Consider the following 23,701-nt stretch of genomic DNA (forward strand, 5'->3'; position numbering starts at 1 on the left):
TTCACCAGATGCTCAGAAACCACTAGCAATGAGTGACAGTCATAGGAAAGTGGTATTACTTTACAACGAAAAAAACATTGTAAACCCTGTCAGATCTGAACCCTAGGGACACTTACTCTCAGTCTCATTTTCAGAACGAAGGGTCCTACATTCGTGACAGACATTTCAAATAAATCATTTTTCAATTAAAGATCAAAATAAGAAGCAATACTCAAGTGCTATATTAGCTCTATAATAAACAACAGAAAACTTCAGTATATGACCATTTATTTTCTCACAGGTAGAAAAAGCTCTGAACCTCTAAAATAGTTGTGGGGTAGAAACTAGGACTTCCAACACCTTGGCTCTCTATTCACAAGGCTAAAGGTAGAAATTATGGAAGGGTGCAAACCAGGCCACATTCTTTGGGTCTCACTCTAGGTGAAGGAGTATGTCAAGTGAACGCCCTCTCCATGACTCCAGAAGATTCATACATGGCACTAGGAAAGGGAGGAAGAACTGAAGTGGTTAGGTGCTCTGATTAGGCTAAATAATTCTGCACGCACATCAGTGATAAAAACCTCACTTTACAATCTGTTGCTACTTAAAGAATTGCTTTTAAAAAAAAAAAAAAATCAAAGATGGTTCCTAAATATTCTCCCAAAAAAGGAACGTTTGTTTCTTGGAAAAATAAGGCTGGGGCAGGGAAAATATAAGACTAGAAAGGAAGAGAAAGTAAGGAAGGGCTCCAAAAAACACTGGGGGCATGTCAAAAAGACACAGGAGCCACCTTGCAGGAGCTCCCAATGGCCAAAGCTGGGACAAATTTGAGGAAAAAAATAAGTAACATTGTCCCCTGGAATAAAATATCCCTAAGTAAACACTGATATAACTGAATAAATAAAATGGGGAGAAGGGACAGCTCCTCCTCATAGTAGGATTCTAATTCTTATAAGTGTAGAATAACAACATACACAGTGAATTAACATTTGGCAAACACCATGGTAATACTTGTTGCAGGCAATAACAATCCAAAGATGTCAAAATTAGAGAACCAAAGACTGATAGTTTTAAAGTATCTCTCGCCACGAGTTACTTATTAATTACAAAGGGAAAATCAGAAACTTTACAGTGGAGAAATTTTGCAAACACTACCTTAACCAATGCTCAAAGTTAACACCACCAGTAAGAAGACATACGGACATCATGTATCCTGATATAATGCAGACAAGGGTACATGACTTTTGCGGTATTCTAGTCAAAAAATAATCTCAATCAATAGTATGAAATGTGAGACGAATCCAGTTCTGCAGTCTATAAAATAACTGGCTAGTACTCTGTAAAAGTGTCAAAATCATAAAAGGTAAAGACTGAAGAACTCACAGGTTAGAGGCTAAGGACAATTAAACACAACGTGGGATCCTGGATTGGACGCTGAGCCAGAAAAAAAGACATTCCTTGGACAACTGGCACAATCCAGATAAGATCTGTTGATTAGTTAATGGTACTGTATCAATATTTACCGTTTTTGATAACCACATTAAGGTTATATAAAATGTTGACATTTGGGGGAAGCTGAGGAAAGGGTACATGAGAACTCCCCATACTATTTTCATAACGGTCTAAAATTATTCCAAAATAATTTTTTAAAAATGGAACATGTTGAGGGAAGATAGCCAGTCAAATATAACTAAGATTAAATTGAGTGAATGTAAGATTTATACATTTTGGGGCCGGGCCCGTGGCTGAGCGGTTAAGCTCACACGCTCTGATTTGATGGCCCAGGGTTTCACTGGTTCGGATCCTGGTCACGGACATGGCACTGCTCATCAGGCCACGCTAGAAGGACCCACAACTAAAATATACAATTATGTACCGGGGGTTTTGGGGAGAAAAACGAAAAGTAGAACCTTTAAAAAAAAAGATTTATACGTTTTGTTCATATTAAAGGTTTAAAATGCTTTGAATTGACACTAACGGTATGTGGTGAGATTATTCAGGTTCCCCTCATCTTTAACAAAGGAGAAAAATAAACAAACATGGCTATCCAAAGTCTTACATTCACAAATGACAGAAGTATTGAGTGCAAATAGTCAAAAGTCAACAATTTCCACTAGCAAAGCTGTCATTAGTAAATAAAAAAATTAGTTTAGCTGCATTTTGGGGTCTTCACCAAACCAACTTTTAGAACAAACTCTTTTTTATACTAAAGGACAATATGTTCGGGTTTTTTGTTTTGTTTTTTTAACACACAAATCCAACATCCCAACCCCATCAGCACTCAGGGAGAGCTAGACGAGCAGCCTTGTCTTGTCAGGGGCTCCAAATTCCCTTCAGTGTGCTCCCAAAGCCATACCAGAATCTGTGACATGAAAAGAAAGAGTGAGAAGCACTGACTTTAACATTCAAATTGCAAAAAAGCATCTTGAATATCTCCAACTTGAATGTCCAACTTGAATACAAGGTAGGAAAATCTAGGTAAAATTGCTTTTGAATTTGCTTTTCTCAGGATATTTTCCCTTTTGAAGGTGAAGTACTAAACAATTAAGTCCATGGGAGTCCTCTAGAAGTCACAGAAGTTTGAGTTAAAATTGAAAACACTGAATGTTACATTTCTAATTCAGAAATTGGGCATCTTCAAACTGATGAAAATACAAAGGATGCCCCTGTTTAAGGGGAATCTATTTCAAAAAGCTTGGCAAATAGGAATAAAAAATTTAGGTGTACTGTACTGTGCCTCAAGCAGCAAAAAGTTCTCACCTAGACTATAATGCTAATTACAAATCAGCATTTATTACTTTTATCACACCCTTGATTTAGTAGCCTGGGCTGTGTAGAATAATATGAATAAGTCATTTGAGGGCAAACACTATACAACAGTATTAAAACCCATTTTCAGAACCCCCTTTTATTATGTAAGTTCTCACACATTTAACTAACTCTCCAAAAGTGGGACATCTTAAGGGCTAAAAATCTTTAAGGCAGAGAAGCCTTAAACCTTAGAAAATAAAAAAGGATGAATCAAATACCATTACGGTTATACGGTTGGTTCACAAAGACCCAGGCCACTGCAATTTCTTATTCTTGGACCTGCATCCATGCGGAATCCTATCTAAATAAGCCGTATTTCAGATGCACGCTTACATCCTTGATACTGGGCTCTAGCTATTTTACACATAAGCTATCTGGCCAGGCTTCCACACGGTGAGCACAGTGCCTGGCATCTAATAAACACAGTCAAATATCTGTTCAATGATTTAGCTCTACCTTCTCTGGGAAGTATCCAGAAATAAAGCATTACAAATTCTGGCCCACCTTGCTTTGCAGAGGTTATGGTTATCCAGCCTTGGGTACAAAAGCAAGTCTGAACTATTTTGTCTCAACAAACTTTCTAAAAATAGTCATCATCTCACCTCTTAAAGCTCCTTACACTCCAAATCCTTCATAAAATATAGCAAACTCAAATAACACTAAGAAATGGTACTAGAAGTGATGCTCAACAGGATCTCACGTTTATTGAGAAGTGATTAATGGTAAAAAGAAAGGCAATGCCCTTTCCTCATTGGCTGAACAAGAAACTGAAGAAACATTCACTACACGTTTTACAATATTTTTCTCTTCCAAAATGCATTTCTGTAAACAGGTTTTTACCACTGTTCTTAGCTTTGAAATCAAATTAATCCTGACTTAATCAGTATAATGTACAAGAACAGAACATTTCTTAGGACTCCTAGTACTTTACTTCGAGTAACAAAGGGTCAGAGAAAATGAACCACCCTTAAAGACACAACCTTGGGTAACACTGTTAAATTCTCCAAGACAAAAATTCTTCATAAAAATGTTCTTCCAGTTCGGAAGGGAAAAACCAAATTCCCACTTTCTGGGGTGGAGGCCCAAAACCTTCGAAACTCAAGTGTTCTCCAAGTGCAAATGTCAAAATGGGGGGAGGAAAGGGTTTAAAAATTAGAGAAAACTGTATGCACTTACGGACTTTAAAATCCGGAAAAACATAGTAAAAAGACAAAAAACAAAGCATTATGCTCTGAAATCACAACCAAAGCCAAAATAAAAGGGACATTTTTCACCTAAGCTACCTAGAGGGATTTTTTGTTTAGTTTTTTTCTTTTTCTTTTTTTTTTCATTTTCCAGTTAAGTCCTATGTCTTTTGTGAAATTCCAATACTTAAACTGCAAGTCTGCAATCGTCTCTGAAGTCAATGAAATTAAGAAAAAAGTCCTAATTCTCTTGAAGGTCATTTTTTTCCTCTTAGGATATGCAGATGCAACCGTTGCTGCAGTCTGTGCGGAACTGCCTTTTATTTCCCACGACCTTGACGTTCCTACAGAGGTTAAAAAAAAAAAAACCAAAGAATTAGTTAAAACTTATCTGAACAGTCTTGCTTAAGAATTAAAACTTCATAGAATAACAATAGAAATTTAACTATTTGTGCTAGATAGAATATAGTCCACAAAAATTGACTTTAACTTCTTATATTTTAAACCATAGTAGTAACACTCAAGCATCCCAATTAATATAAAACTATTTTTCTTCGACTTTAAAATTTCTTAGATGACTAAACAGAGTTGTTTTCCTATTATAGATGGTTTAGGCTAATACTTCTCAGTCCCTCAAAATATGGGCCTAATGGAAGTAATTCAAACATACATCAATAGCCTGAAGGAGGGAAGCAGCATATAAACCCTAACAGTATTAAGAGAGTCTTCTCATACTAGTCCCAAGGCCTTAGATCCATAAACCTCAATGTTCTTGTTTGTAAACGAGGATCCGTATCTCACAGGGCTGTGGGAGAATTAATGAGCTGACATACAGAAAGCTTAGACCACGACAAGAACATCATTCCCTTTCCCTAGGGAGAGGTTAAAATCCACTTAAGAGGTGGTTTTTGAAAACTGACTGCAGTACTTGTTTTCCCTGAAATAAATCTAACTGCTCATTTAAGAATCTCTTTTTTTTTTTCTCCCCAAAGCCCCCCAGTACATAGTTGCATATTTTTAGCTGTGGGTCCTTCTGGTTGTGGCATGTGGGATGCCGCCTCAGCATGGCCTGATGAGCGGTACCACGTCCACACCCAGGATCTGAACCGGCGAAACCCTGGGCCGCCGAAGCAGAGCGCACAAACTTAACCAACTGGCCACGGGGCCGGCCCCTAACAATGATTCTTTATGAGCCTTTCATAAATTCATCCTAAACAGTCTTCCATTTCACACACTATCTCATGTATTGGAATTTTTAAAAATATGACTCAACTGACATGCTTTTTAAAAGCAAAAGCATTAAGTGGTTAGGAGCACACAGGCCTGAACTTACACTTGATTCATCAATCTATTTGAGTAGAGTCATTTGCTCCCATCCACCCTATGGTAGCTATGGTTCTAAAGTTAAATATGACTCAAAATGAATGGGCTTCCATGTTCCAGGCACTGTACATAGTAATTTTTATAACCACCCTGTAAGAGCTGTATTAGCTTTAGAGATAAGAAAACTAAAGTTCAAGAAAGTTACTTGAGCAAGGTTACCTAACTAAATAACAACCAAGATTCAAATGTAGAGCCATATGGCTCTTTCTCTACACCATGTTATTACAAATATTTACATAAAAGTCAACAAATTTAAGTGAGGCTTTCTGATGGACTAACTATTCTACCACTAAATTACTCCATGGACATAAAAACAGCAAATTGTTTATTCAGAAAGAACAGTCTTCTTTTTGTGATGTCCCACTTCATGTATCTAGAATTCAGGGATAAACTCACCAACACACCAAGATCTGGGATATTATTTTTTAAGTAAGCCATTTTGAAATTTCAAATTTAATAAAATAACTCACCCATACACTCCTATCTCTGGAAATCAAACTCAATTCAAGAAAAAAAAAATTCAGGGGCTGGCCCCATGGCCGAGTGGTTAAGTTCGTGCACTCTGCTTCGGCAGCCCAGGGTTCAGATCCTGGGCACAGACATGGCACCGCTCATTAGGCCATGTTGAGGCAGCGTCCCACATGCCACAACTAGAAGGACCCACAACTAAAATATACAACTATGTACTGGGAGGATTTGGGGAGGAAAAAAAAAGCAGGAGAAAAATTAAGAAAAGAAAAAAAGAAAAAAATTCAGTTCAACATAAAAGAGATGTCAAAAATTTTAAAGTTCCTGGGCTGCGGTACTGATGCCCTCACCCTTTTTTTGCCCTTTCTATATACATTCCCAAAGTTTTGATAATGAATATATCATTTGTAATAGAAAAAAACATAATTTTAAAAAAATCTCTGGGGGCCTGGTCCCGTGGCCAAGTGGTTAACTCTGTGCACTCCACTCCAGCAGCCCAGAGTTTCACTGGTTCGGATCCTGGGTGCGGGCCTGGCACCGCTGATCAGGCCATGCTGAAGCAGCGTCCCACATGCCACAACTAGAAGGACCAACTAAAACTACACAATTATGTACCAGGGGGCTTTGGGGAGAAAAAGGAAAAAGCATAAAATAAAATCTTTAGAATGCTTTCAGCATTCTTAAAAATAAATAAAAAAATTAAAAAAAACTGGAAAAAAAAATTCTGCCTATTATCACTTATTTTAACGTACTGTAACCCCAGGAATACAAATAAACTTACGTGCCCCAAATTTACCACTAAATTATAAAACCCAGACTTTGCGAAATCCGTTTTTCCCTAAGCAACACACTTATATGTAAGTTCATTAGCATGCTTAATAATGATATTTAAAATATTTAGTCAGAATAAATTCAAAACAGCATTGTGGGGGCCAGTCCCGTGGCTGAGTGGTTAAGTTCACGCACTCCACTTTGGCAGCCCAGAGTTTCATCTGTTCGCATCCTGGGCACAGACATGGCACTGCTCATCGAGCCATATTGAGGCAGCATCCTACATAGCAGAACTAGAAGGACCAACAACTAGAATATAGAACTATGTACTGAGGGGCTTTGGGGAGAAGAAGGGAAAAGAAAAGATTGGCAACATGTTAGCTCAGGTGCCGATCTTAAAAAAAAACAAAAAAAAAAAACACAGCATTGTGTAACTGCACTTACTGCGTCATCTTATTTTTTAAACAGAAAGTTTGTTCCTCTTTATAATGTGCTACTATGCCCCACAAATGCCTCTCTGTTCAATTTTGCCCCAAACATAATGTAAAACTATTCCTGAATCTTAAATACACAATGATACCAAGAAGGCAAGTACAACCTGCATCATAATGTACAGCCATATGCCATAAAGTTTATTTTAAATTATGGAAATTATACAAATGACATTAGCTGCCTTAATCTCCTGATCAACAACAAGAAAACATCACTTTGATAGAATTCAGCAAGCTGAATTGCTCTTCTCTTTCCAAATACAGTTTTGCTGTGTACATAAAAAATAAGCTTATATATTTACAAATAATAAAGATAACATCCATCTTCTGAGAGATTACAAAGATACTTAAGCATTTACATCCTTGGTTGTTAGTGCCATCGAGTTGATTCTGACTGCTAGCGACCCTGTGTACAGCACAGGGGACCTCTTTTTGGGCCATCCTCTCACCTTCCGGCTCTATATCAGACAATGTTCCACTGAAAGTCATAGGGTTTTCATGGACAAGTTTTTCAGAAGTGGGTGGTCAGGTCCTTTTTCCTAGTCTGTCTAGTTTGGAGGCTTTGCTGAAACCTGTCCACTATGGGTGACCCTGGTATTTGAAATACTGGTGGCATAGCTTTCAGCATCACAGCAACACATGGCTTTCAGAATATGACAACCAACAAACAGGTGGTTTGGTTCCCTGAAACAAACTTGGGATGATGAGGTGGTGAGAACACCGAATCTTAACCACTAGACCACCAATTCACATCACACTATCTTGAAAAATAAAATAAATTAATTTGGCATGAATAAAAAAAAAAACGGTAAATGACTCACAAGATTTTAAATATCAGATTAGGTTTTTTAAACATTAGTCTCATTAAAAGTATAGATTAGGGCCAGCCCCAGTGGCCTAGTGGTTAAGTTTGGCGCGCTCCACTTTGGCAGCCCAGGTTTGGTTCCCAGGTGTGGACCTCACCACTTATCTGTCAGCAGCCATGCTGTGGTGGCAGCTCATACACAAAAAGAGGAAAACTGGCAGTGGATGTTAGCTCAAGGCAAATCTTCCTCAGCAAAAAAAAAAACAAGTACAGATTATAAACAGGATCCTCCCACTGCCCAAATGTGTGACAATTTGAGCATTATATAACTTTAAGGATAAGTAAGTAACAGCATAGTAATATCTGAACTAGGCTAGAATTAGCAATGGATGCTAAAACTGAAGGGTGAAAATTTGATGAAGAATAAGATATTTATACACTCTCTATTTTCCCACTTACTAAAAGGAAACAGCTTTACAGTGGAGAACCTGATGAACACCTTAAATAAGTGATCAAAGTTAACTGTCCCAATAACGGCATAAACAGACATCTTATACCTGCTAATGTGATGCAATGAGGACACAAAGTCGCTTATGTAGTATTCCTGCCAAAGCAGAATAATCTGAATGTACATAGTGAGGAAACCTTAGACAAACTGAGGGACATTTTACAAAAATAAACAGCATATACACTCATAAAACTTATATAATATTACAAACCAATGTTACCTGAATAAAAATAAATAAATAGCATACACTCTTCAGAAATGTCAGTGACATAAAGCGAAACAGGTGGTTGGGTGGGGTATGGGTGCATATAATCTTTGCAGATAAAGAGACATTGAAAACTAAAAGATCCTGTACTGGACCACAAAAAACCTGCTATCAAGGACATTACAACTACTGGTAAAATATGAGTAAGACCTGTAGATTATAGTATTGTGTCAATGTTAAACTTCCTGATTTTGATAACTGCACTGTGATTATCAGTGCATGTTCTTGTTCTCAGGAACTACACAGCAAAATATTTAGATGAAAGGGGTATGATGTCTAGAACTTGCTCTCAAATGGTTCAGAAAAAAAAATTACACATAACAAAAAGAATGATAAAGCAAATGTGGCAAAGTATTACATTGGTAAATCTGGGTGAAGAGTATGTCAGACTTCTTTGTACTATTCTTGAAATTTCTCTAAGATTGAAATTATTTCAAAATAAAAAAAGTAGAAGGAAAAATGACAGTTTTTACTTAATTTTTCCGCAAAAATCAGCTGCACAAAATGTTTAACAATTCATAAAACTTTGAAATGTGTTTATTTTCTCAGACCTACACTAAAAGTCATCAAACACAAGGGTATTCTGGCAAAAATGAAAATAAAGCCTGCCTAGCAGCTTTTTACAAGTCTTTTAGAATGAGAAAAGATGACAGGGAGAAGGTTCTAACACAAGGATCAATATTTTTTTAACCACTTTTGGCTACTAAAAATCTTTTAGTTTCTTTTCTTTGTCCTCCTTCTTTCCAAAGCCCCCCAGCACTCAGCTGTATACTCTAATTGTAGGTCCTTCTTCTTGTGTTATATGAGACACCACCTGAACAAGGCCTGATGAGCGGTGCCACGTCCGCACCCAGGATCTGAACCAGCAAGATCCTGGGCCACCAGAGCTGGAGCACACAAACTTAACCACTCGGCCACAGGGCTGGCTCCATAAAACCTTTCAGTTTCTTTTTTCTTTTTCTTTTTTTTTGAGGAAGGTTAGCCCTCAGCTAACTACTCCCAATCTTCCTCTTTTTGCTGAGGAAGACTAGCCCTGAGCTAACATCCATGCCCATCTTCCTCTATTCTATACGTGGGACACCTACCACAGCACGGCTTGCCAAGCGGTGCCACGTCCGCACCCAGGATCCGAACTGGCAAACCCCAGGCCGCCGAGAAGTGGAACGTGCGCACTGGCCCCAAAACCTTTTAGTTTCTATAAAAATTTCTCTTACAGGTTTTCTTTCACTTTTGTGACTACTTCCTATCACCACTGAGAACAACTCCACTAAATGCTCTGACCATATTTATGGTCAAAGGGCTTCACTTATAGGTCAGCTGTATTAACTGACATTTCTAATCAACCAGTCGTACTCTGGTAATATTCAATAAAGAAACGGTAAGGGGCAGGAGAATGCTGATGGATACACAACAAAGGGAAAAGAACAGAACAACACATAAAAGAAAACTTGGATCTCCAAAGAGTACAAGTCCCAGCCAGAACTGCCATAAGTACAATATACATTTGTGTCTTGTTGGACACTCCATAAAAATATTTGAAGATGCTACTAAGCCCCTGTAGCAGGGCAAGTGGTATGGCAAGTTGGTTTTCCCCATGGTGTTGTCACATGAAGCCTGCCTAACACTTTCTTAACCTAGTGCCCCTACAGCCAGGTACAAGGCAGCTACAGTGAGACCTGTGGTAGGAACAGGCTGGACCGGCCAGTCCAGATTAAGCTCCTACTACAGAGTGGCTGTCCAGAGGAGCAAAGAGGTAAACATAAGATCCTCAAGCACAAACACGAAATTAATTACAAAGTCCCAGTTAACCAGAAAACAGCTCAAATGCTAAAGCGAAGGGAAGATGCATTCCTAGAGCTCAAGGATACCATGACGGTAATAAGCAAAGAGTAGAGGAAAACAGCAAAGCCAAGATTTTCCTGAATTCACAACCCACCCCAAAATTCCCACTAGGACATTCATCCAAATCTTCAAATCAGTCGACAATCTCAAAAAAGAAAGAAAATTAAAGAAAGTATAAACTAGGGTAAGAAGTTTTTAGCCTTCAATATCTGGTTTGTCACTTAAATAACTAGAGGCAAAACTCACACTATCCACCCTCCTCACCTCAGCCCCTCTCGACTTCACATCTATGATTATAAAATACTTCATCTCTAGAAGAAATATCCTAAAAGCCACAAGGTGGCAATGTTACTTAAAGTCTGCACATTTGAAATCTTTTCCTTTAATACATACAGTAGATCTCTCTGCTTATTTACTTTTCCTCTATTTAGCTTATGATCCTTTCTCATTTCTACTACCACCCCTCTCCCTCCACTTTTAAGTGGACCATAAAACACAACTGGAGCATATTTCTATTTATCTGTTGGGGATAATTTTATTAACTTTAAAACCTGATGATTAACCCCCCAAATTTAAATTTACTTATATAGCCCTCAACTAATTTTTCCTATGTCCCCATGGGCTTTGTTAGAAAAGAACACAAATTTTAGCGCCTCTGGCTAAAAATAAGAAAATGCTTAGATAGGCTAACATGAAAAAATGTGCTTATACTAAAATCACCCTCAGTGCTTTATATGGTTTATCAGATTATCTTTACAGTCTCCGACACTGTGAATAAAAGCTAAATGAGTATAATAGCAGAAAGACTGAATATATATACTATTCTGCCTTCTACAGCTGAGAGAACAAAAACATTTTCCATCAGTTCTCCAACTTAAAGTAGGACTGTGATATTTTATTCAAAATATCTTCTATCTTCTCATCCTCTTTTGAGTTTCCTAGGTGCAGAAATAAACATTCAACTGGAACAAATTTCTGGAACTGAAGTAGGAGCACCAAGATGAAGTAAATGCATTAATTAAGAACCTTTCCTACCATAAAATTCTTCTCCAAGACTGTTAATTAGTAGCTGAACTCGAGTATACATTTCACCAAAGAATCAGAAGTAAAAAGCCTGAATAATCCATTATTATCAGTACCTGAATAATAAATCTGACTAGTAACAGAACAAAGGGTAAGATAAACAGATACATTAACATTTTTCAGCTTAACTAAAAGTAAAATGAGAAAACACCAGTTCTAAACCAAATGAAATACTCTGACAGGCTGGACTATTCTCTGAATCACTCCTTGGCTCCCCGATAAGAACATGTGAACCAAAACTAATTTCACAAATAACACCAATTTCTCACAACACTTCAGGTAAATAAGGTTTTTAATAGCTTGTCAAATCCCCTACTCCCAGCATAAGCATATTCTGCATGTGACAGATAAGTTCAGAAAGAAACAATCAATCATTAGAACATGCTTTCCAGCTACCTGATAAATGATACTCTCTTTCAGCTCCACCTTCAAAAATTTCCAAAGGAACCCTCCTCAATACCTCCATTAATACCTCTCTAGTCCAAGCTAGTCATCTCTCACCTGGACTTTCCCTCAGATTCTTAACTGACCTCCCTTTCACTCTTGTGCCTTCGAGTCTATTCCAAGGATTGAACCCCAAAACGAAAACCCAGTAGCACTATTAAGTACCATGCCAAAAGTTACTGAAGAATTTGATGACTGATTCAAAGTAAATAAAGGTGTGTATATTTATGCATATATAAAAATACACATATATATGCCTTACGGATCATAATAATCATTCATAAAAGACTTGTATGCAAACACTTCATTTATATATTTAATCCTCCTAAGAAACTGATAAGGTATTCTCCCTATTTTTAAAAAAATGCTAAGACTCAGAGAAGTTTACTTGTTCAAATCAGTGATAGTGGAGATAAGACACCAGGTCTTCTGGGGCTGGCCCAGTGGCCGAATGGTTAGGTTCGGGTGCTCCGCTGCAGTGGCCCAGTGTTTTGCCGGTTCAGTTCGAATCCTGGGCGTGGACATGGCACCACTCATCAAGCCATGCTGAGGCAGCATCCCACACGCCACAACTAGAAGGACCCACAACTAAGAATATACAACTATGTACCGGGGGACTTTGGGGAGAAAAAGGAAAATCTTAAAAAAAAAAAAAGACACCAGGTCTTCTAGAGCCCCGAGAGCCTTTCCGCTACTATACATGATATGTTAATAAGATCACAGAATCTAGGATTCATGCTCTATTGATAATATCAACCTAATATATACATACACCTACATATTTTTTAAACACCCATCATATGTAATATCCTTAATAGATTCCCTTCTCACATGCCAAAGAACTGACTACCTTTAAAAATCAGCTTTTAACATCTCAGTTTGAGCAACCTAAAGACAGCTAGCAGCCACTAAATCTTTTTTTTTTTAAGATTGGCACCTGAGCTAACGACTGTTGCCAATCTTTTTTTTTTTTTCCTGCTTTTTTCCTCCCCAAATCCCCCCAGTACATAGTTGTATATTTTAGTTGTGGATCCTTCTAGTTGTGGCATGTGGGACGCCGCCTCGACATGGCCTAATGAGCAGTGCCATGTCCGCGCCCAGGATCCGAAACCTGGGCCACTGAAGCAGAGCACAAAAACTCAACCACTTGGCCACGGGGCTGGCCCCAAAATTGAATTTACTGATGAATTTTTTTTTTTTTTTTGAGGAAGATCAGCCCTGAGCTAACATCTGCTGCCAATCCTCTTCTTTTTGCTGAGGAAGACTGGCCCTGAGCCAACATCTGTGCCCATCTTCCTCTATTTTATATGTGGGACACCTGCCACAGCATGGCTTGATGAACAGTGCCATGTCTGCACCCGGGATCCGAACCGGCGGACCCGAGGCCACCAAAGCAGAACGTGCAAGCTTAACTGCCGCACCACCAGGCCAGCCCCATCCACTAAATCTTATAGCTTAAAATTATCTAACCACTCTCTCAAATATTAATATGTTCATAAAAAGGAAGATACAATAAAAAGAAGACTAAATAGGGTTTGCCCAGTGGCGCAGTGGTTAAGTTCATGTGCTCTGCTTTGCCAGCCCAGCCCAGGGTTCACTGGCTCAGATCCTGGGCATGGACCGATGCACCGCTCGTTAACCCATGCTGTGGTGGCATCCCACACAGAACAGCTAGAAGGACTTACAACTAGGATACACAACTACGTACTGGGGCTTGGGGGGGGGAAAAAGAAAAACACTAAATAATGTAAAACTTCAAACATTAATGCCTCTTAGAAGTAGCCATAATGCCTCTAAAAGAGTAGCCGATAACATGAAGTTACACGTGTAGGATATTAAGCCAAAGACAAGGCCACCTTTTAATGGACAAAAGTGCAGACAATTCACTGGAAGCTCATAACATTGACAGCTGATGGAAAGTGGGCAAACTATTCAAAGAACTCTTTTAGCCTTTATATAAGACACAGTACTGAAATGCACAGCCAGGCTTATCAGACACATGGTGAATTCTAACACTGTTTCTAAAGATTCAGTCCTGAGTCTAGTAGGTAACAGAAACTTGGCATGGCGGGGGAGGCTGGACTACAGTACAAAGGAAGAAATTTTAGAAAGAAAACTTAGAGGTAAAATAAGCATGAAAAATTGGAGGTGGGGGGCACACAAAACACTAATGACACACATAATCTAAGAGTTCTCAAACTTTAAATACAAGAGATCATCTACAAAGCTGATAAAATGCAGATTGAAAAGCCTCACCTCCAAAGATGCTCCTTTAGTAGGTGAGGGAGCACAAGAATCTGTAGTGTAAGTACTCTCAGATGGTAACTCGCACAAACTGAGGAACTTCTCGTCAAGCATTTCTAATCCTGTAAAAAATACCTAGGGAGCCTACTAAACAAAATTTCTAGTTTAGTAAGTCTGGGAGTAGAGCCTAGTTATCAGTAATTTTGTAAATACTTTCCAGATGACTCAAAGTTTGTTTTAAATCATTGTTACCATTTTTTTGGAGTTTATGCTCTGAAGCTCTCACTCAGGTCCACCCTGCTCCCCCCTCCCATCCCTCTGCAGGTTCACGGACTCCAAGCAAAGCAACATTTGTCATAAATGACTTTGAATTACTCAAGAACTTGTCTGGGTTCTAGTTCTAGCTCTGCCACTAAAGTGGGGTAATCTTGCAGTTTGTGTACAAAATAAGAGTGGGGTAGACTAAAACTTTCTCAATTTTATAATCTTTCAGAGTACATTATCCATTCTCCTTTACTTCTGCTGCCCGGCACTGGCAGCAACTTTCACAAGGTTAGGTAGAGCAGATCCAATTCACTCCATATTGATGCTTGTGATGAGGGAAGATTCAACCTGAGTGCTTAAATAAAGGTTTAAATTTCAATTAATTATGTTCTCCTCATATACCCACAGAGACAACTGGCTACAGGCATCAGCAGATAACAGAACATTGTTGGTAGCTATTTTAAATGATAAATGTGAAGATGCAGCAAGGATAAGAACAAAAAAAGCTTTGGGGAAAAACAAATTCCAGCTCTTCCACACTTCTATAACCTAGCTAGTGATCTTGAGAAAGTTACTCCTTTTTGAATCTCTGTTCCCTAAGTGTAAAATAAAGATACTGCAAGGGATCAAAAATATGAAAAGTGCCTAGATGTCAAAAAAAACTGCTAAATACGGGCCAGCCAGGTGGTACAGCAGTTAAGTTCATGCGCCCTGCTTCAGCAGCCTAGGGTTCGCCGGTTTGGATCCTGGGCACGGACCTATGCACTGCTTATCAAGCTATGCTGTGGCAGGCTTATAAAACAGAGGAAAATGAGGGGGAAGGTCCTGTTGTGGAATGGTTGGCAGAATGGTTGGGTTGACATGCTCCGCTGCAGCGGCCTGCGGTTTCACCAGTTCAGGTCCTGGGTGCAGATGTGGCACCACTCGTTAGGCCATGTTGGGGTGGCATCCCACACACCACAACTAGAGGGACCCGCAACTAAAATATACAACTATGTACTGGGGGGATTTGGGGAGGAAAAAAAGCAGAAAAATAAACAGAGGAAAATGAACACAAACGTTAGCTCAGGGCCAATTTTCTGCAGCAAAAAAAAAAGGGGGGGCTAAATATGGGTAAATGCCTGAAATATTAAGGGGAAAAAGCAGGATAAAATAAATACTATATAGAATGATTGTAACTGTATAAACTACCTGTGTAGGTAAAAGATGACAAGGAAAAATGCCAAAATGATTAAGTTTTGTTAGAGGAGAGGAATTATGGATGATTTTTCTTTCATTTCCTACACTTTCTGTAATTTGGCTATATTTTACAGTGAAACAAATGAAAGGGCAAAATCTGCAAATATTAGTATAAAATTTGCACATTGTAAATTTCTTACATGCACTTTAAAAATTCTACATGCTATCCACACCCTGATTACCAAAAAAAGTTCACATGAAGTCAAAAGGTTATAAAAGTCTACCTTTTCTAAATGGCTTCATGTATTATTACACTAGTGTAATACACAGCCAACTTTTTAACTTTGACATACATAGCAGAGTACCAAATATCTCATAAGACCCATCAGATATTAGAATAGCAGTAAGTGCAAATGAGTTGGAAAGAAAAGCAACTGCCCGCCTCTTCCCTTTCCCCTCCATATCCAACAGCTCAAACTTGGGGATTTAGCCATTTTCTTCCTTCATCTCTCCACTACCTTTTCCTATCTATCCTTCCAGACCCAACTCAAATCCAGTCTTCCAAAAAATGTCTTGACTCTAGTCATAACTGGTCTTGCTATTCTGTACTTGGTCTCATAGTATAACAGCCCATAATAACTAAATGAAAGCTGGTTTTACTTCACTAAATCTCTTTAAGGCTTGGCAGATTTTGTGGGTGGGAAGGGGCTAGAACAATAAAGAAACAAATACAGAGTCTGTTGAATGATGTGCGGAGACCAAAACCTTCAAACCCCTAACAACAAAGCACTCATGTTACTTTTATCCCACAGATAGCTGTTGGCATTTGCAATCCTCATCTGCTACCTCTCCGCAGTCTCTGAATAAACTGATTATACCCCACTGCCTGAAATTCTATTCAAAATATAGCCCTTTCCTTGTTCTTTCTAAAGCTCAGACTATGCCCTCTCAAACTCTCACTTGCTCCCTCTTTAACCCATGCTTTAAATTTTACTTCTGGGAGTTCTTTGTTAGGCCCTCTTCTCTCACTGTGTGTTGGCTCTAGAAACTCACTACAAAAGTAGGAACACCAGCTCTGCTTTCTTAGCTTGTGTGACTACTCTGCAAAGTTATTTACCCTTTTCTGTGCTTCAGTGTCTTCATCCATAACATTGAGAGTTGCACATACTTCACCACGAGAATTAAAGGAAAACTTACGTACAAATATGTAAAGTATTCAGGACGGCTGTGTGATAGACACTGTACAGAACATTGAATAATATCAGCCATTTTTTATTACCAATACTCTTGAATAATCTTAAATTCTCCCATAACATTACCTATTTTGAGGGCTGAAAATTCCCAAATTTCTATCAACAGATCTCTCTCCTGAGCTCCAGATCTGTCACCTTACTACCTACTTTCACCTTACTGCCCCACAGGCACCCCAAACGGTATTTCCAAAAGCCAACATATTTCCACCCCTAACCATAACCTGCTGCTCTTCCCATATTCTCTAAAATTTTTCTAAAATAACTAATCAACAAATATGTGTACCACATTCTTCAAACCCAACTTCCCCATCCCCATTGTCTTGGTTCAGGTTCTCAATGTCTTTTTCTCCCACTATTGTAAAAGCCTCTCATTTTGTCTTTGAGCCATCTACACCTATCTCTCTTTATCAGATGAGTTTAGGTAAGTTGCTAACTTGAGTTTCCATTTACCTATCTGTAAATATAGAATATTGCCTCCCAGGATTGGTGTGAGGGTTAAAGAACGACTAGAAAAGCACCTAACAAAGTCAGTGCTCAGTAAATGTTTCATCCTTCTATCTTCCAAACTGTCACTCCACACTAACCACCCTCTCTTACAATCCAACTAAAATAAAAGTATAGGATAAAAATCCAAAGCCCTTCATATACTGGACCCAACCAACCTCTCCAGCTTTATCACTTACCATTCTTTTCCACATTAAAACTTCTCATTATTCTAAAAACACAAGCTAAGTATTCACAAGACCATGTTTCTGAACATGCTGTCTCCTTTTCCCAGAACGCCCTTCTCCACATTGTTCTACCTGACAGACTCCATATACCACAACAGAAGTCCATGGGCTTTAGGGTGAGAGACTCTGTGGCTCTTTGGGTGTAGTTCCAACACACTTTCATTTGTCACTTACTTATTAAGACAAAAGTGAAACAACAAATACATATGTCAGAACTTCACTGGTTCATCAATGATTTTGAGCAACTTCTCTGCTAAAATGGATAATAAATTTTCAAATTCTAGAAGACTATTTCCCCAAATTTTTGTGTTATTCAAAATACGTCAGAGCTACAGACATGACACACTGAGTTTAACCTGCATTAATATTTTCTCCGTCACTTTAAGTCTAGAAAATCAACAAAAATCAAGTCCTGATTTGTATATAACATTTACCAATTCCTATTGTATAAATAATATGGCTGAGCTCAAGCTACCAATGTGATGTTACTGAATGTGGGGTTGAGAAGAGACGTGCAATAGAACAGTTACTATATATTGATACAATAGATGTAAATAACCTCGAGTGATGATTTTGAATATTTATTAGTTTAATGGTAATAACAATGGTAGCCTAAGTTTATGTAGTTTAATTGTAATTTATAATGTTACAGACTGTAGTTTATAACATAAATTAACGTAAATAGAAAAGCATTTAAAACTTTTTACTACAATGTATTTGTTTATGTAATTTGTTAATAATGACTGTTAACAACCAGCTTGCTAAAATTCTTGAAAGCTCAACAGTTGGCTCACACTTAGCCAGCTCCAGCACATCACCACACCTACAATGAAATACCAACTTCACCGCTTACTGTAAGACCTTGTATAAATAAGCTCTTTGAGCCTGCTTCCTCATCTGAGATATGAGAATGATATATTAGATGATAGCTAAACATTTTTGTGCACTATGTGCCAAGCACTGTGCCATCATCTGAGTGCTTCTTACTTATTCTATTTGGCACGGCTCAAATGTTATTTACTCCATGAAGCCTTTCTTAATTTTTCCAAATTTATCACTCTTCTCCATAAAGCCAAAACATTTCTTCATTCTCCTATTACAATTCTTACCCCATATTTTATCCATTTTGTTGTCCTCCTAACAAGAGTGTCTGGTCCTAGAGCAAAGATGGTGCTGTGTTGATCTGTTCTATCCCAGCAATTAACACAACATTTGTTGAAAGATGGATACAAAGGGCATGGTTCAAAGAGATTCAAATTCAGTGTCATCTACTCTCTTCTAGTCCTCCTTTAAGGAGGCTCAGAAAGACATTTTATCTATCCACAAAGCAAAGCAGGTAATGAGTAACACAAACTGAATTCCCTCGACATTTTGGCAGAGAGACAAGTACATTTGTCTGCAAGACAGAAGCAGACATAGCCTTAAAATTTTACGAAAAGTTCAGGTTTGCCATGCTAATTAAAACAGGATGCCCATTTACTAGTTCTGAAGAAGCAATTTAAAACAGCAATGGAGTGGGGAAATGCTAAATGGAAAGGAAAAACACCCCATGGTTATTTATTTCCTAAGGATTTAATAATAAGAAAACAATATATTTAGCTCAAGTGATGTTTTCTTCCTGATATATCTCTCTATATATTTATTTTTTTATTTTTTGGTGAGGAAGATCGGCCCCGAGTTAACATCTGTTGCCAATCTTCCTCCTTTTGCTTGAGGAAGATTGGCACAGATGGCAGCTCAGCAACAAACTTCCTCCATTTTGTAAGTAGGATGCCTGCACAATGTGGTTTGATGAGCAATATGCAGGTCCATGCCCAAGATCCGAACCCACAAACCCTGGGCCACTGAGGTGGAGCACGCTAACTTAACCCTATGCCACCGGGCCGCCCCCTTCCTTTCTGACTTTTCTATCACTAAAACTTGGATATTTTAAATTTTTTCTATTGTAGAAAATAGAGCCAAGGTGATTACCTCAAATATTTCTCAACAAGGGACTAAATGTTCAAATTAAAGGGTTAAAGAGGAGCGCCAGCCCTAGTGGCCTAGTGGTGCAAGTTCAGCATACTCTGCTTCGGGCGGCCCAAGTTCAGTTCCTGGGTGCAGAACATCAGTCATCTGTCGGTAGCCATGCTGCGGTGGCAGCTCACATAGAAGAACTAGAAGGATACAACTAGAACACAACTATGTAGTGGTGCGTTGGGGAGACAAAATAAAAAAGAGAGGAAGATTGGCAACAGATGTTAGCTCAGGGCGAATCCTTCCCACTGAAAAAAAGGGGGGACTTAGGAGGAAAAAGATGGTTGTAAGGAAAAAAAAAAAAAACTTCCTTATAAAGAGAAACATTACTCGTGCCAACACTGAAGGAAAACTACATTGAAAAAAAGAGGAAACATTTCTCTTAAATAATCACTTCTATGTTCCTTTGACAAGTAAATCTCTAAACATCCTCGGTAACAATTTTCTCATTAATACACAGTAAATACATTAAAAAATAACTACCCATATATCTAACCTATACTAATATTCACTGGGAATCCACCAATCCTTTCTGTCACCCATGTCCTTCTAGCCTCAAGTCCTTTCTTATTTTTTATAAGTATTTAGGTCAGAAATTATAGAATAGAAACAATAACCTTCCTAAAAAAGACCTGTTTAGTAACATCAATTCCTCTCCATGAACCTCAAATATTCTGTTGGGCCAGCTAACTCTTCTCTTATCCTTGGTTTCTCTGGTCTACACTACCCCATATAAGAATCTTCTCTAGAACTTTTTTTTTTTTTGAGGAAGATTAGCCCTGAGCTAACATCTGCTGCCAATCCTCCTTTTTTTGCTGAGGAAGACTGGCCCTGAGCTAACATCTGCTGCCAATCCTCCTCTTTTTGCTGAGGAAGACTGGCCCTGAGCTAACATCCATGCCCATCTTCCTCCACTTTTTATATGTGGGACGCCTGCCACAGCATGGCTCGCCAAGCAGTGCCATGTCCGCCCCCGGGATCTGAACCAGTGAACACCAGGCTGCCGAAGCACAACGTGTGAACCTAACTGCTGCACCACCAGGCCGGCCCTCTAGAACATATTTTAATAAAAGTTCTTTCAGTCTCTTTTTGAAATTCTCCTGTGACTAAGAACTCCATTTTTAGAAAGTTCTCCTTTTCATTTACAAAAATCTTCCTCCTTATAACATCTACCCATTGGTTCTAGCAGTGTATTTTGGTAAGGAGAATAAACCTATCAGAATTTTAGAAGCATCTGATAACACCTATCATATTCCCCTTCTAAATTCATCTCTTCTATGCTAAATACTCTGCTAAACACTAAGGCATATTATGATGAGAAATAAGACGGCTCCTCCATCCTGATTCAAATTACACCTTACTCCTCATTCTTTTAAAATCTAGTCCTTTTTTCTTAAAGCCAACTTTGTACCTGTCTCAGTAGATTCCTTCCACATCAAACTACATAAACTTTTCATTCAACTCCCTTTTCCTAATGTAATCTCCAAACTTCCCTTTTGGGAAACCCATTCCACAAATACCAATTAGACTTGTTCTTGAAGTGTACAGAAATTCCTGTTCCAAGTTATCATCTATACAGTGTCACAGATTTGGGCTATTCTGAACCTATCTTCACTCTTTCCAAAACACCTCTGGCTATCTTCTATACATCTTTCAAGGCTCAGCTCAGAGATCACTTCTTCCAGGATTCTTCTACAACCAATCCACCCATGCCCCAGGCTGGGTTAGGCAATCTTCAAGCTTCCAAATTGGTACCCTGTGCATACCTTGAGAAAACACTTTCTGTTTTGTACTGTTACCTGTCACTAATGTAAGGCTCCCTGACAATACACTCCTGGTTTCTCTGTAGTGTCTAGCACACAGTAAAGTTGTTTGAAGAAAAGATGAATAGCTTCATCTCAATTCTTAACATAAAGCATAAATTTTAAGCATACCCAAACACACTTCAAGTCACTATTTTTAGATCTTCTGCCTGAAAACAGGAATAATTCCAGAGGTTATTTAAGAAATCCTGCTATTCTCACTTAATAGCAATGAAATTTTTAAAAATATATGCCTTAAGCTATTGTCACTATAAGCATATCTTCTCTAGATCTCACTCTCTCTCCCTACTCTCCCATTAGCTTTCCAATTATTCAGAAAAATCATTTACCCAAGTGCCTGAGTGAGTCTAACATTGGGCTAACCTTTAAGAGAATTATACAGTCCTTAGTTCCCTCTACTACGTTCTTCTTATTTTTACCTATAGTTAAAAGGCTAGAAATGAAAGACAAAAATTAAACCAATATTAGTAGATTTATAAAAAGCCTATCATTAATGGAGGCAATAACTCTCCCTTTATGCCAGACTATTCCAAAGTTGAGACAAAGGGAAAACTCACTTTTCTGAAGAGCTGACAGTAATTCTCTCAAAAAATTTTTCAGTAAGAAAAAGGCCTATATGGCAATATTTAGCACAGCCAAGACCTTCTAAAAGCACACATCCCTTGACCCAGCAATAACACTAAAGGACAGATGTGAATCAATATTTATATCAAAGAATTTCACTGTACTGTTACTTTACCTAGAAAAATTAAAAAGTAGCTGATATATTCAACAACGGACTGGTAAATTATAATAAATCTATGATAGAATACTATGAAGCCATCAAAAGTGATGTCACAGAAGAACATTTAACCTTTAGGGAAAGGTTCTAAACAAAAGCAGAAAGCAGGTTGCAAAATAGTATCTGAAGTATACAATAGAGTAACCAAATATGGAAGATGTCACTAAAATCTGCTGGAAGTTTCAAGCCAGGCAGATCCAATGCTTGAAGGTTCTATGATATTGAATTAGATCAGGTGACAGAAGAAATCAGTAATACTAGGCAAAAACGGCTTTAGTTCCGGTTCAGGGTCTTCTGCCAAATACATGCCCATACACAGAACTTTAGAATAGCTGTGACGTTTTCAGGACGACGTTTAAGTTATTTCCGTACTTATTGTGTTACTATGCTCATTTGGCATTAAGATTTTTTGCAATATTATAAATACAAAGGAACACAAACACCCCACCTAAGGGAGTCTACTGCCTCAAAGAGCTATCAGTCCGTTCTCATGAAACTTGTTTTGTCTTGAAAGCCTAATAAAGACTGGAAGAACAGTTTACAGTCAGTTACGTAAGGATGTTAAGGATAATAGTGGGCAAACATAGGAGTTAAGGCAATACTGACTGAAACGGTAACTGGGTCTAGAAGCAATCGTAGGGACCTTCCTGAAACCTCAGCAAGCTCTTCTTAAAGAAGGTAAACTAAAAAGTAATCTGACACAAGTAAAAATCAAAGTTTTTTTTATTTCTGTTTTTGGTGGTCTGTTTACCAGCTTCAGAACAATGAGGATATTCATTCATCAAAAGTCTTTATGGAATGGTGTTAAGAAAGATCCATTAGTTAGCTTAACAAAGAAGCTAAACCTTGATTATTATCACAGTCTACGAAAACACCACAAGGCTGGTCAATTCCAACATATGAATCTTACACCTACTTATTAAGTTCAATTACCATTCAATGAACCACTCAAGTGAATTTAATACAAATACATACCTGATTAAAAGTTTACATAAATTAACAGTCCTCAAATGTGCTACTTCGTTTTTCTTTTTTTTTTTTTAAGGAAGATTACCCCTGAGCTAACATCTGCTGTCAATCCTCCTCTTTTTGCTGAGGAAGACTGGCCCTGAGCTAACATCTGTACCCGTCTTCCTCCACTACTATATGGGGGACATCTGTTACAGCATGGCTTGATAAGCGGTGCTAGGCCCACACCCAGGATCCGAATCAGCAAACTCCGGGCCACCAAAGCAGAGTGTGCAAACTTAATTGCTATGCCACCAGGCTGGCCCCTGCTACTTCATTTTTAAACCCAAGTTTCCTCACTAGTTCTAATACACCCAAGTTTATCTTAGTATCTATGCTGTGCATTCTTAAAAATATTCCTCTCTGCC

At 38.3% G+C, this 23,701-nt stretch overlaps 1 protein-coding gene across 2 annotated transcripts in view; it reads right to left on the reverse strand.

The window, feature by feature from the left end:
* Positions 1–250: 250 nt before the first annotated feature.
* Positions 251–23,701, reverse strand: part of YTHDF2 (YTH N6-methyladenosine RNA binding protein F2) — a 31,416-nt gene continuing 7,965 nt past the window's right edge. The window contains exon 5 of one of the 2 annotated variants that reach the window (XM_014737386.3): positions 251–2,341. In XM_014737386.3, the coding sequence (XP_014592872.1) occupies positions 2,313–2,341 (29 nt within the window). In that variant the 3' untranslated portion in view covers positions 251–2,312. Of the gene's footprint in view, positions 2,342–3,469; positions 4,319–23,701 lie in introns of those variants that run through there. The other variant, XM_001500333.6, reaches the window with a different exon arrangement.

The sequence above is a fragment of the Equus caballus genome, chromosome 2, assembly GCF_041296265.1.
Source record: "Equus caballus isolate H_3958 breed thoroughbred chromosome 2, TB-T2T, whole genome shotgun sequence".
Classification (NCBI taxonomy): domain Eukaryota; kingdom Metazoa; phylum Chordata; class Mammalia; order Perissodactyla; family Equidae; genus Equus; species Equus caballus.